This window comes from Pieris rapae, chromosome 11 (genome assembly GCF_905147795.1).
Source record: "Pieris rapae chromosome 11, ilPieRapa1.1, whole genome shotgun sequence".
NCBI lineage: Eukaryota > Metazoa > Arthropoda > Insecta > Lepidoptera > Pieridae > Pieris > Pieris rapae.
Window position 1 is genome coordinate 1,961,452 of NC_059519.1, and position 14,027 is coordinate 1,975,478.

Genomic DNA, 14,027 nt, shown 5'->3' on the forward strand with positions numbered 1-14,027 from the left:
TGTGTTATACCTATTTATTAGGACAACACACATCATAATTTTTAAAAGTGTAAATTATTAGTTTTTTGGGTAACACCTTTAATAAATTTATTAATTTGGGAAACGAAGATCTGTGTCACGAAGGTTTTCTTCCATCCACTTATCCGCTTGGGCCGTCATCTCATCATCAAAATAGTCTCGCCAGCCACCAGTCTTACCTGAAGACAGAGTAAAAGAATATTCGTAGTACAATGCTGCCAAAAATCCATTGAATACTTTGGTTATATTAAGGCTAACCGAACTTAATACTGTGTTTATTATATTAACAATGAACAACGACAAAGTTGTGCTTTCCTTAACTTCTTTTTTTTGAATATTTTATTAGGGAAATGTAATCGGCATTAGGCTAAGGTATATTATATCGTAATATACCTTTTCTGATAAATTCGTGTTTGTTGTGAACTAAACCAATATCTCTCAATAAGTCACTGTTAACGGCTGGATTAGTCTTGAAATTTTTGAAGTTGAGATGGTCGCAAAGATCGATGATTTGTTGTTCGCTGTATGTCTTCCCCAAAAAGTCAGCCACGCGATGTACTACCCCTTTAAGATCCTGTAATTTGAGAATTTCTTTAAGACGTGGTGTGGTTTTAACATTTCCAACCATTTTGTAAAAAAAAAACTTGGCCATGTTCGCTACGTACTTGAGTACGCTAATTCTCGTCTTTAACTGACTTTCATAATTATACTAGCAGACTCGGCCAAGCGTTGCTGTGGGTAAGGTTTTTGTTATGTTAAATAGTAGTAAACTATTCAAGGGAAACAGTAGGTGAACGTATGTGAAAGGTAAATAGTATATGAGAAACGTTGGAACTTTTAACACAGCACCATCTGTTAGAATTGTATCAAATAATAAACAAATATTTGCAATAAAATAATGTTGCGGGCATAAATTGAGGTGTTATCTTTTAAGTTAGATCAAACTGCACACGATGTGCAAATTTGATTGATATCGGTTCAGTAGGTTAGGAGTCTATAGCGGACAAACAATGTGACACGTGATGTATATATATTAAAATGTACGTTGTGATAATTATATATTATTCAAAAACATTATTTATGAAACTAAACTAACAATTTTTATTATTAACTTTCTTTACCTTAGATATAATAACATAAACATAGAATAAATATATTATAACATATACAATTTTTTTCTGTTTTCGATGTGGATATAATTAAGCGCCCTCACGCGAATAATTCAAAATGTATTGAAAAAACAAATTAAATGGTAGGTTTTTAATTAAATTTACAAAATCTTTATAGATTATCTATTATTGAGAAACTATCGTATATACAATTAAATTATAAATAAAAATTAAAAGAAATTTAAAAAGCTTAGTCCCTCTGGGCTATCTTTTGTACCTTTTCTGGTGTACCTTTACGCTGGCAGCATTTCCTCACCGTACTCCTTATTCTTTGCGTGAGGAAAACACGAGCTCTGGGCTCACCGGTACTATCTACCAGGCGCTAACAAAAATCTTTAAGTAGCGAGTACACTTAAACTTCATGGCCCAAGAGTCCAAAAGGAACAAAGTCGAAGTAGAAGGAATGACAATATTGAGCCGATTATTAAAGTGTAAACGTCTTATAATTCGATCGAGCCGACTGCACGCACGAAAAACATGACGCATGCGGCGTTACCTCGCTCTGAGACGTTCCATTCAAGGTTTGAAGTGCAAGCGAGAGCGCGGAACGAGCGGCAACGCGGCACAATCGACCTACGAGTTTGGCAGCATTCGTTCGATAAACAATTGACATAATTGTATTTATGCGTACAAATAAATGTAACTTGATCAATTCAATTGTGATATCCATTCACTATATCCATACAAAATATCTATCAAACAAATAAATTCAAAATTTTTATTTGAAAAATGCAACCATCAGTATTTTCTTATAACGTTCAACTATCGTCAGTAAACCGACTTTACAGACAACCGATTGTTTTTAAATTAGTTAGTCGTAAAATTTCATAATATTACCTTCTGTAATTCCTCATAGAATATAAAAAGTAGATTGGGATGGTTACGTTGCTCCCACGCCTCCTTTAGGTGCTCGAAAAACGGTGTCCAGTAAACTGAAATTAACAAACTTAGTTTAAAATTCTCGTTATATAAGTGTAATTTTTTTAGTTTTGACAATCAAGTATATAGTATTTACAATTTTCTTAACATACAAAGTATTCATGTGGAAATGCTGCCAGCGTTAAAGGTAGGTACACTGCGGACTGCCACAGGGACCAACATTTTTAAATTTGTTAGATTTTTAATTATTTCTGTTTAATATTTCATTTTAAAAAGGAGAATATAAACAAAACAATGAAATTATACAAAATTGATATATAATTAAATTTTGTCAAATTTATGTATATCATATTATTATGTTTATTATATTATTTATGTATATAATATTCTTCCGTCATGCGAAAATTATAAATACTCACGTAAGTCTTTCATAAATAAGTTCCAGTACGTTTTGAAGTCTCCATCAAAGGATATTGTTCTTAAAGAAGAACCCATGTGCCAGAAGGAGACAGCAGCATCTCTTGGGTCTCTTGCTACGTATACTACTTTAGCATTCAAAAGCTTCGGTGATAGCAGAGTAATTGGTAGATGAGATTTAATAAAGCGTGGTGAGGGTGCCGATGCTAACGGCTTTGCGAAGGGTTCCGAAAACAATTCTAGTACTTTTTTGATATGCGGGTCATTATTTTTCTCTTCTAAAATTTCTTGTTTTAATGATGGATATAACATCATTGCGTGTCTGTAAAGATGTACAGGAAAATTAGTTTATTAACTATAATTATTTTTATATAACAGGAGGCAAATGGGCACGAAGCTCATCTGCCCCCCTAGACAAGTGGCATTCGTTATCAAACGTTTCGCAATCGAATAATACGCACGATCTGTCGTGAACGCAAATCGATGCCTAGCCAAACGGACCTAAGTTCGGTTAACGTTGCATCGTTTTCCATTTGCGTTAGATATGCGATAGATATGTGAAAAAACCACAATATTGTATGTGGTATAGCGCGCGCTGTCAGTTCATTTTGATAGCTGTTGACAAGCACAATCTTGGTGTTGCTATTATTACGACAATTGCTACATATATGATAATTTTTAACTAATGACTAATGTGTAGTTTCTGTTGTTATTACCCGACTACGGCAAAGCCAAAAGCAAGAGTAATGATTTTTGCCGTTTATGTTTTTATGTATATTTATATTTGTTATTTAAATTGTATTTGTTGTATTTATTTTTACAAACGAAATAAATTATTTTTTTTAAATCGGGTGATTTTACAGTAATTGTTATGGCAACCCATCAGACTTTGGCGCTGAGAAGGTTAAAATACATATGAATGGTTTGATTTTGAAAAAGAAACGATTTTAGTTATTATTTAGTCTAATGTATTATGTACAAATTCTTTAAAATAATATAGAGATGGTTTGGTTTTGAAAAAACATTTTTATTTATTTATTATTTACTCTTAAACCTACCACGAAGGTACCTATAAATTCTTAAAAATAAATATAAAGAGATGGTTTGGTTTACCAATAATATATATACAGCTGACTAATTAACCGCCATTTTTGTGGTTATCTACAGGGTCCTAGCGTACGATTTATCATCGCTTAAACGATACGATTGATGCTTACATTACCTGTCAAAATGTGCCACTTGGCTACGAATTGTATGGCGTAGCGAACGACGCGTTTCGTTTATCGAATGCGATAATCGAATCATGACAGAACTATGCCACTTGGCTAGGTAGATGACGTGACAAATGTCATTCCCATACATTTTAATTCTATTCTACTTTCGTTTACGATATTAGATGTCCATTTGTCTAGGCCTGCAGATGTTAAAAATGCCAGACGTTCCCAGCCTTTTAAAAATTGGTACGTTCCTTTGAAACTAAATATATGTTTGCTTCGGTCTAGTTTGTTTGCTAGCCTAAAATTAAAGGAGCATATTTATGGAATCACCATTACTGATGTTACTTCGAAAATCATTGAAAGAATATTTGTTTGCTCGGCAATTTTATAAGTTTCTTCATTCTTGTATCCGCTTATGTTCCCAACCCTGTTTGTACTGAGTATGGTGGGTTATGACCAGCTTCGCCTCAGAAGAGAACTTTGGATGGAGGGACTGGGTCTACGTGTACCAAGTAAAAACGGAACGGAAGTTTAAACTTTTGGATGTACCGCGCTTATTCCAACTTGGTTAGCGAAGCGCCACTCGCCATATAGAAAAATATTTTTTTAATATTGTCTTTTATTAACATAGCCATTACACATTTAAAGAAAACAAAAAAAGTGTTTTATTTAAATATTTTTTTAATGTTTATATGACGTTCTACCGAATTAGTAATAACTGTTAATAATGATGTGGAATAAATACACCTTTCATCATGAATACTTACTCTAAAAATGGGAATCTCTCTGGAAGTACAATGGCTTTGGATGTCTTATAGTCCAGGTCATTGGCCACCATCCAAACTAACTCCTGGGTCCATGTTGTACCTGTTTAGTAAGTAAAATTAAATAAAGTTACTAAAGAAGAAAGCCTAAAGAAGGCAAGAATTGATTTTATATCAATTAATTTTACAGTCAAGTAACATTATGATATATACCATTATTTCTTACAAACAAGTGTTAATTACACTCAAAGTAAAAAAAAACTATTTTAGCTAAAGAAGGCAAGAGAATTTTTTTTATCAACTTATTTTATAGACAAGCATCATTACTATGTTCTAAACTGCCTTAATAACAAGAAAACTACATTAAATTAAAAATTCTACAACATTTTTTTTATCTTATCTCTGAAACTTCGTAGGAGACAAATACAAAATATATGTTTAGATAAAAGCATATGCCCACGAAACGCAATACATGAACATTTATATTTACTGGCTATCAGAGTATCTCAAAATGGATCTTGACTTGAGTCATAGTTCCCGCTACGTCTTGATCAACTCTAGACGATGCGATGCCTAGAAAATTACCTGATCTTGCATAAGTGACAACCCAAACATCGCTTGGTCTAATTTCCATGTTATAAATATCAGCTGCCATTTCCTTATACCTCTCAGTAACGAGGTACCCTTTAGGACCAATGCGAACAAAGCCACCGCGTTCACCTGAAAAATAACATCCAGTAACACTCCCTGTAACACTAAAATTCAGGTAAAAATGGTGATTGGATTGCTATCGGTACTCCTATTGTAAGTAGCATTGACCCAGGTTAAATCAAGGACGTAGAATAAAGAAGAACTAACAAGAAACTCTCATACAATCTTTTAATAAGAAATATAGAAATGACAATACGAATCAAAACCCTAAAAAAACTGAATTTCTTACATATGCTTATTACAAAATTCAGTATTGATACCTATTGAAAATAGCCTTTATCTACATTATTTCATTCCGGAATGCTAGTGCTGTCTTTTTTTAAATGTTCTGAATTATTACTGTACAATTAATAGTACACATAGCTATATAAGTTCATGAGTGTATTGCTCGACATATTAGCATGAAACAATAAAATAATTTTAGTTATGTGAAGAAATAACAAACACAAATATAATATTGTCTGTGGTTTAAGCGAGATCTACTCTTTTGGGTACACTTTAGTATCGAATATTACTCGCGTTTATTTATATTAAAGTTTTGAAATGAAAGCAAAAATTACAAGTGTAAAAAATACAAATACAATCATTACTAAGTTTATACCAATTTCATAAAATATGTTAGTGCCTGCGTAAATTTCTTTATAAGTAGTAACTGAAATAAGTACAGATCAAATAATACCTTATACTAGGAAATATTTATTCAAAACAAATAACATAAAACAAAAAAATATACCTAATTACTAACTAAATTAAAAAATATTATTAAAAGGAGTCCCTTTAGGCAAGGTTCCGAAGATACTGGCAGCGTTTCCCCTTTGAATAGCTAGACTAATTCTTTGTGCGAGGTAGCTGCCAGCTCTTCGTTCTCTTGTGATGTCGACTGACCTTTTTGATAATTCACTAAAAAGCCTTAAACTTATATCTACAATGGAAATTTAAAAACAAAACCTGGGAACAGTTTTCTCATTGTTTTCTGGGTCTCCTCGTCCAATTCCTTAAATTTCAGTGCAGTTTCCGCGTCAGCCATTTTGAATGTTGTCCTGCGAGTTGTATGATTATGTCTGATAATGATTAAAAACTGGTAAATAATTTTATTTGTGAGTCAATATATTATGTACATTTAATCTACGATTCGTCATACAATAAATTTATACTGTAATAAAGTGATATAGAGAGAGAAGATGGAGATTATAGATAAAGATTATCATTCTAAATCTTGATTAAAATTGAAATTATTTACTGTGATTTCAAAATTGTTGAAGCTACTTGCTGACTCAAGTATTACGTAAGAAGATTTACTGCAATTTACAAGGTTCCACTTGTTAGCAGAAGTAATGTAAGCTCTCAAAAATAATAGTAGGTACATAAACGTATTAGGTGTTGGTAGAAATCTTCGAAAATGCATTTCGTTTTCAGACAATGTGTGGGAATATGTGTGAAAAAGAAATAATTACTGTAGACGTAATCACAAAATGAGATCACCAAATAAAATCTAAGACACAAAACAACGCATACATTGATAATTTTGTGGAATTACGTGTTTACAAATATTAAATAAACATAAATTTTCCTTGACCATACATTGGGGAAAACCAGTAAATTAAAAACACGATTTTGGGTAAATTACTATCGGATATTATCACTGTATTTTTCATTTCTTGGCCTTCAATTGGCAATCAGCGATAATGTGTTCCATACGGAGTTTGTTTGCCCGTAGCAACATTCATTATCTGCTACATGGTAGAAAGTAAGGCTGATAGAATTATTTTATTTCATAGTTGTTAATAGTTTTATCAAGGTGTGGGAATTTCAGAATATACAAATTGCGCGTAATTAGTGAGAGTTTAATACAGTGACACAGAGGTAACATATAGGGACTTGTCCCAACTTGTTGCAACCCTTATTTGCGGCCAGATATAATTAGGCACCCTTATATGAAAATTAATAGAAAAATATTAGCTTCAATTTGACATATAATTAATAGATATCCGTTATAAACGTATAAATATATCGAAATCATACCTGTTTACACTTGGCTGCAAAGTGGTGCGGCCATGTGCGCAACGGCAACCTTGATTTTTTAGAATCTTCATATTAATTACCGTGATGTAGACGTTATTTTATTTAAAAATTAAATGAACGTAATCTTTTACCAAAAATCAATTCAAAATAATTTAATTAAAAATATTGGCGGCCAAATTTTGATAGGCAACCTAGTAAATATATATTCTTCTAATTATAAATATACACAAAAATTTGGTTTTAAGCAAAAACTCGATGAACGCACCAATCCTGCAGTGGGATCTCGGACCATTACTGTTTTTGCGTTTCCGGCTCAAAATGATGTTTCGTCTATAGTTATGAATTCAGATTGGTTGATATTTTTGTAACAAACCCTATAGGTTTATTAAATTCTCGTTTGATATAGTGCGTCAGAATGCAATCTAGGCACCAATCTAGGAGACGCTTTCATACCGGAATTGGATAGTGAATAATATTATGGATACTTCCTACAGAAATCATCGTATCTTCTGCTATGAAACACGACAATCCACCAAGACAATGTTTCTAGTTTTTTATTAATTTGTTCAGTTACTATCGATGTATGATGAATCGGTTGAAGAACGGCTGATGAAATTGATTTTCTAAACATTTTTACTGTTACCTAGGTATGACAGACATGTCCCATTCCTCCAACCTGGATTACTTCAGTGTTCACACAAAGTAACAACGTGTCAACTGATAATAAAATTAATATTTTATTATTTCATGATACTAATTGGAAGAACCTGTCAACTACTACTACTGGGACCAAAAACATTTTCATTTCAATTTAGCAGTAGTATATTATTCATTCCAAGCAGTAAGATTAAAAATAAAATTATCAGAAAACTTATAAGGTGTCAACTAATAATTTATATTTATTGTATATATATAATTTGAAATTTAACTGTTTTTATACAAATGTGAATATAGTCCTCAATTTATTCGGCTTAAAGTCATTGCATGCTTGGAAAGCGTAGGTCTGTGTCACGTAGATTTTCCTCAATCCATTTGTCTGCTTCTGCTGTCATCTCCTCATCAAAGTAATCACGCCAACCCCCTGACTTTCCTGCAATACATTAATGATTCATTTGGATTTGGATCTAGATTTCTTAATTATGTTATCTTCTAGTTGTTTATAATCCAAAGTGTCGAAAGCGTGGAAAATACCGATGAACAAAGCAAGCGTATATTTTAGTTAATATTTACTTAGTCTAAATAATAATAGTTATTTGTTCCCCGATATATTTTTCTACTATCTTATTTATAGAAGATACTACCGTTATAAATCAGTAGATAGCTTAATCAACTTTCTTTCCTTTTTTAAAGGCAGTTCTTACACATACGTTTAAGTCGTTTGGATAAAACTCGGTTAAATAAAAGTAATTAATACTTTGGCTGATTTTTTCTTGCAGAAAACGTTTTTTAACTTTAGGTCGGATACTTTTATGTTATCAAAGCCTAGTGTTTTCCGAACATTTAGAGTTTGAAACATTTTAATAACTGCTCTTAACAGTAGGCTCGAGTTCGTTTGGACACATGATGCACAGACATCATTTAATGATTTTGTATGACAGTCAACGATACTAATTTCAACGAGAGTGTTGAAATGTAGGGTAAAGTTGTCAGCTAGTTCTTTAACCGTGATACCTTGCAAACATTTATATTGCTACAAAATTAAAATTATAAATACCTTTTCTAATAAAATCTTTATCAGCGTACATAAATCCAAGCTTTTTTATGAGATCGAAATTAACTGAAGGGTTCTTCTTAAAATTGTCAAAACTGAGATGGTCACAGAGTCGCGCTATTTCTTCTTCATTGTATTTTTTGCCAAAGAAATGTGAAACACGGCGTACAACTGAAGGCAGATCCTGTAATTCATGAGAAATTTTATAATTTAAAGGTGACTTGGTATCTTATATAGCTTAGTCCTGGACGTTTAGATTGGCTTGCCGAGGTTCTGCATTCCGTCAGGTATATTTAAGAATAGAACTAAGATCCGAAATGAGGGTGTTGAGCCATCGGATAAGAGAGGCATCATTGATGCATCGTCACCGGCGGATTTAGCGGATGGCGAATTGGGCAATCGCCCGGGGCCTCGCGCACAATCCAAGCAATTTCAAAAAAAATATCGATTATTTCACTACATATATTTTTTTTTATTTAAAAATTTAATCCTGTATTACTTATAAAGGTTATAACATAATGGTAAAATAAAATGTCATATTCATGAACAATTTCTATCAACCAGATCTACTCCTGCAACACATACTTTTTAGGAAAGACAAAGGGCCTCGTAAAGACTTGCACCTTGTATGGGTAAGGCTGCCTCTGTGCATCATTTTAGGCATCCTAAATGGTATACTGAATACATATGTTGATTACAAAGAACACAAGAGACGCTCTTAAAACTGTTAGGAGTTTTTTTGTTTCTTTTTTGTTTTGTTTTCTAACCATTACTAATATAACAACTGAGACCAAATTTTACTAACTCTATCTAAAGCTACTTAAGGAGATAATATACTGTAAATATACTGTTGTTTATTATGATGAGAGATTGAAATGTTGTATATTAACGCCATCTATTGTCGAAAAAATTCTATTTAGGTTGATTAGGTTGACCATGTGATCTCTACATTCATGTATTTAGAAACATGAAAGGAATTGTAAGTATACCTTTCTCATGTCTTCGTAGAATAAAAACAGCATATTCGGGTGATGACGCATTTCCCATGCCTCCTTAACATGATCGAAATATGGCGTCCAGGGTTCTATAAAGAGGTTGGCTATTTATCATTGTGTTCAAAGAAAGTGCAGTTAGTAACCGATAGTTTGAGTATGCCTTTAGGTCTGCATGTTTATTTATAATATGGGCTAATCATATTATCTTCGAACTTGAATCAAATATTTCTGTCATCATCAAGTTACTATACGTAACTGCGCTACCGTTCGTAAGTGGCGTAAGGTTCTTTATTAGAAATGTTTTGCGCACAATAAATAATTTGATTACATTTGGGAAAAATAATTAAATGGCGCTACAAGTCTCAGACTAGACATCGCTTCATTGACATTTTTTATAGACTAGAATAGGTTTCCTTCTGTGCTAACAAGGCGTCGCTTTTTGGGCTTCGAACATGACGGGTCACAATATTCACTTTCTGAGCTGTTCCAGTTCGTTTGAATAAAAATATGTACTATATTGAATAGAGTACTCGCTAAATAAATCGTTAAAACATTCGTGCCGCGCCTTTTAATTTGTAATCGCCGGCAACGCACTCGCTAGAGCTCTGACATTGAGTGTCCATGGCGGTATCACTTAACATCAGATAATCATTCCCGTTAGCCCCATGTACAAAATATTTTATATACATATATATTTAAGATTAATTTATACTTACGCAAATTGTTTACAAATGTGTTCCAAAATGCTTTAAAATCTTTCTCAAGGTTCATAAATCTCATTGAATTTACTAAAAGATACAAAGAGACGATTGTATCCCGCGGATCTCTTGCCACATATACTACCTTGGCTTCAAGAGCCTTCCGTGGCATCAAGGAGAGTGGGAGGTGGGTCTTTATAAAGCGTGGAGAGTGTGTGGTTTCTAATATCTCTGTCGCCGGTTTAAAAATAAGTTCAATTTCTTTGAGCTTCGCCTCGTCGTCCTTGTTGGCGTCTAATAATTGCATTTTTATTCCGTCATCAAAACTTGAAAAAAATCTGTAACATTTTTTATGTGTTCACTATCAAAAAACTGGGAAATATGTAACTTAAACTCAAAATATCTTTATTAAATATTCTTATAGGTAAACAAGTACACTTATAAACGTAAAAAAATTTCATTGTAAATTTACATTTACTACCAAGTTCGCAAGTCTAGGGCATTGAGCGGGCATGAAGAACTGGCAAGAAACTCTCCGCCACTCTTTAATCGCTAAGTTTTGAGTAGTAGTAGTGTATAAGTTATTGTAGTAAAGTTATTGAGGATAAGATTACTCGAGAATATCCAGTTTTTGAATAAGAAATGTAATAAGTAAAGAAACAGAATCAATCATATATTTGATTAAAGCACACACACAATCCCACACACCATCTCACAGGAGACGCTTGATTGGAACCCGCAAAAAAGCAGGAGAGTGGCTGTCCCAAGCAAACTACCAGGCAAAAAGGAAAGTGGAGGGAGGCGAAATGTCCAACTCAATAATGAACGCTCATAGGAGACTGACAGTAAACGCCGTCTGAGTATAAAGGTCAGATGACAAAAAATCAACCACGCTATTAATATTGACCTTACCCTGTACCACATTACATATTTGCCTCTTCTTAAAATAAATATTTCTTTTGGCAAATTATGTCTACTCTCAGATAAAAACAGTGATTACATTCAGTCTTTAATTAAACTAATCTAATATAATCAATGCGATATTGCTACTAGCGCAGTGGACTTGTAATTGTACGATTAAAAAAAGATATAAATTATTGCTACTATTAAAAATGCAATGCCAGAAAATTTTATTAATACTATTAATTATAAGCATTTTTTTAGCGTTATAAATACATACTCAAAAAAAGCATATCTCTCTGTTAGTGGTATATTTAATGCTCTTTCGTAGTCTAAATGAGATACTATCAGCCAAACCATATCCTGAGTCCACGTAGTTCCTGAAATTAATTATATAAAAAAACTTTAAATGCATAATTTTGTTTAGGCATGATGTTTTTGCGCATCTTACAATTGGCCCACTTATTGGTGGATATATATATGCACTTTTTTACTAACTCTTAGCTTAATTTTCTTATATTACAAAATGTGTCAATACAGATTTTGCCATTCAGGACATCATATTTTATGTTCTTTAATATATTATGTCAAATGCATTTATGAAAATTTGCTTAATCCCAATCCTAGTATTAATAATAAATGAGTTCAAATATAATAATTTGTTCATATATTTAACTTTTCGATTAGATTTGAATAATATAGTTATACAATGACGATAATGATACACTTTCTTACCAGATCTTGGGAAACTGGCGACGAAAATGTCACTTGTCCTGACTTTCATATTGTAAACATTGGCCGCTGCATTTATAAATTTTTCATGTAACACATATCCCTTAGGTCCTATGCGTACGATTACTGAAAAATTTCATTAGATTCAGAATTCTTTAAAATATGCTTTTCCAACAATATATTTCACCATCATTTATTTATAGATGTGAATATGTACACATAAAAAAAACAACAATTACCTAAATTCACATTTTCTTTCAGGTCCCAATCGGAGAAAAAGCACTATGCAAAAAAGCCATGACTGAAGATGTATTAAAAATTTGGCATTATTAAAAAATGCTAACCTGGTAACTTATGTGCAGTTCCTTCTTCTTCCATTTCCACAACTTTAATTTCATACGGATATTTTTCGTTGGCCATTTTACTAAACCTTTATAATGACTTATTAAAACTGTTGAAAAATTTTACACGTATATGTGATTAATTATCTTTTTTCAAGTGTTATCAGTGATTTTGTTTAGTGAGTATAGCATGCAACTTGGATTTTGGCAAATGTCGAAGTATACCTGGGTACAGTAAGACCTAAAAAACGACTTTATGCACTTTATAGTACTTAGGTATCACTGAAAATGTTTAGAAAATGAAAAACGGCTTAATGTAGAAAGTTGCCAATACTTTTATTGTTTTTCTAAGTAATCTCCGCTCCACTGAACACATCGTCGCATCCGTTGCATCCGTCGCAAATACTAATCACAGCCTATCATAGCTTTGTTGTTGACTAAGCCCACAATGATTCATAATAAATCATAGACCGAAAATTTTCTTGCGTCAGGCACTTTCACGTGTAATAAGATTTTGAGATTTGCCGCCAATTCAGAAAAACAAATCATAAATGAATGTAATATACTAATTACTACATAAGGTTACCAAAGAGTTCTAAAATTGAAATTCAAAAAAGTTTTCAGTTGCAATGTTTCTAACTGGCCAGTTCTAAACTTTTTAGTCTTATTAGCGTAATGTTACAGCAATAGACTGTATCAAATGAACTATGCAATTTATTAAATCAGACGAACAAACTCTTCAGGTACATATAGATTTCAGTCATTGCAGTTTTCGTAATCAAGCGATAATATATAACGCAATATTTACTGTACTAATGATAACTTTAAGATGTGATTTATGTTGGTATATTGATTTATTATGACTATCATTGTGGGCTTACGCAACAAAAAAGCAATTATAGGCTGCGATTAGCATTTCTTAAAGACGCCTTATCCACCATTCACAATTGCTGACTTTAAGTGTCATGTCATCAATGACATAAGTATCACCAGATACGGGCAAGCCTAGGCATTGGTATTAGTCAAGTTCAAGAAATATTACACGAACATTCAGGCAGGCCTTTGCCTTCAGCTTTGTACCAGATGGATTCCTGATACTTTAACAGGACACCAGAAACACCTTCGCATGGATTGGTGTCGCCAAATGCTAGATAAGTTCAAAGACTGCTGCTGCTGTAATAGATATCGTCACAGATTATGACAGCTGGATATATTGCTAAGACCCCGAAACCAAAAGACAACTCTCGTCTCTGTCTCAAACCTCTCAACGTTCTCACAAAACGTATCAACTAACAATCAAGTAACCTATCAAATGGCATTGAAAACATGTCGTTTTACTAGCATCGGTGTATAAAAACATTCCAAGCAGTATGATGAAAAATAAAATTATCAGGCAACTTATAATTCATTAACAAATTGTATATAAAAATTAACTGTTTTATATAATAATTGT

The 14,027-nt window shown here is 32.5% G+C and overlaps 2 protein-coding genes across 2 annotated transcripts; both read right to left on the reverse strand.

Moving 5' to 3' along the window:
• Positions 1-6,276, reverse strand: LOC110996887 (sulfotransferase 1C4). Its single transcript, XM_022264768.2, has 7 exons — positions 6,124-6,276; positions 5,050-5,184; positions 4,468-4,567; positions 2,486-2,805; positions 2,025-2,119; positions 412-592; positions 1-197 (listed from the first exon to the last, which is right to left on the reverse strand). The coding sequence occupies exons 1-7, from the start codon at positions 6,200-6,202 to the stop codon at positions 91-93; spliced, it is 1,017 nt and encodes a 338-aa protein (XP_022120460.2). The 5' UTR covers positions 6,203-6,276; the 3' UTR covers positions 1-90.
• A 1,802-nt stretch (positions 6,277-8,078) lies between these two features.
• LOC110996902 (sulfotransferase 1E1) lies at positions 8,079-12,721 on the reverse strand. Its single transcript, XM_022264798.2, has 7 exons — positions 12,578-12,721; positions 12,237-12,359; positions 11,782-11,881; positions 10,620-10,939; positions 9,898-9,992; positions 8,912-9,092; positions 8,079-8,287 (listed from the first exon to the last, which is right to left on the reverse strand). Exons 1-7 carry the CDS (start codon positions 12,651-12,653, stop codon positions 8,175-8,177), a joined length of 1,008 nt encoding a protein of 335 aa, XP_022120490.2. The 5' UTR covers positions 12,654-12,721; the 3' UTR covers positions 8,079-8,174.
• Between the last annotated feature and the right edge of the window lie 1,306 nt (positions 12,722-14,027).

Coding starts and splice junctions, on each gene's coding strand:
- LOC110996887 (XM_022264768.2), bottom strand. CDS start 6,202: ATGGCTGACGCGGAAACTGCACTGAAATTTAAGGAATTGGACGAGGAG. Junction 4,568..5,049: donor TGTCACTTATGCAAGATCAG/GTAATTTTCTAG, acceptor CTTACTAAACAG/GTACAACATGGACCCAGGAG. Junction 198..411: donor ACACGAATTTATCAGAAAAG/GTATATTACGAT, acceptor CTCTGTCTTCAG/GTAAGACTGGTGGCTGGCGA.
- LOC110996902 (XM_022264798.2), bottom strand. CDS start 12,653: ATGGCCAACGAAAAATATCCGTATGAAATTAAAGTTGTGGAAATGGAA. Junction 11,882..12,236: donor CGCCAGTTTCCCAAGATCTG/GTAAGAAAGTGT, acceptor AATTAATTTCAG/GAACTACGTGGACTCAGGAT. Junction 9,093..9,897: donor TCTACGAAGACATGAGAAAG/GTATACTTACAA, acceptor CATGAATTACAG/GATCTGCCTTCAGTTGTACG.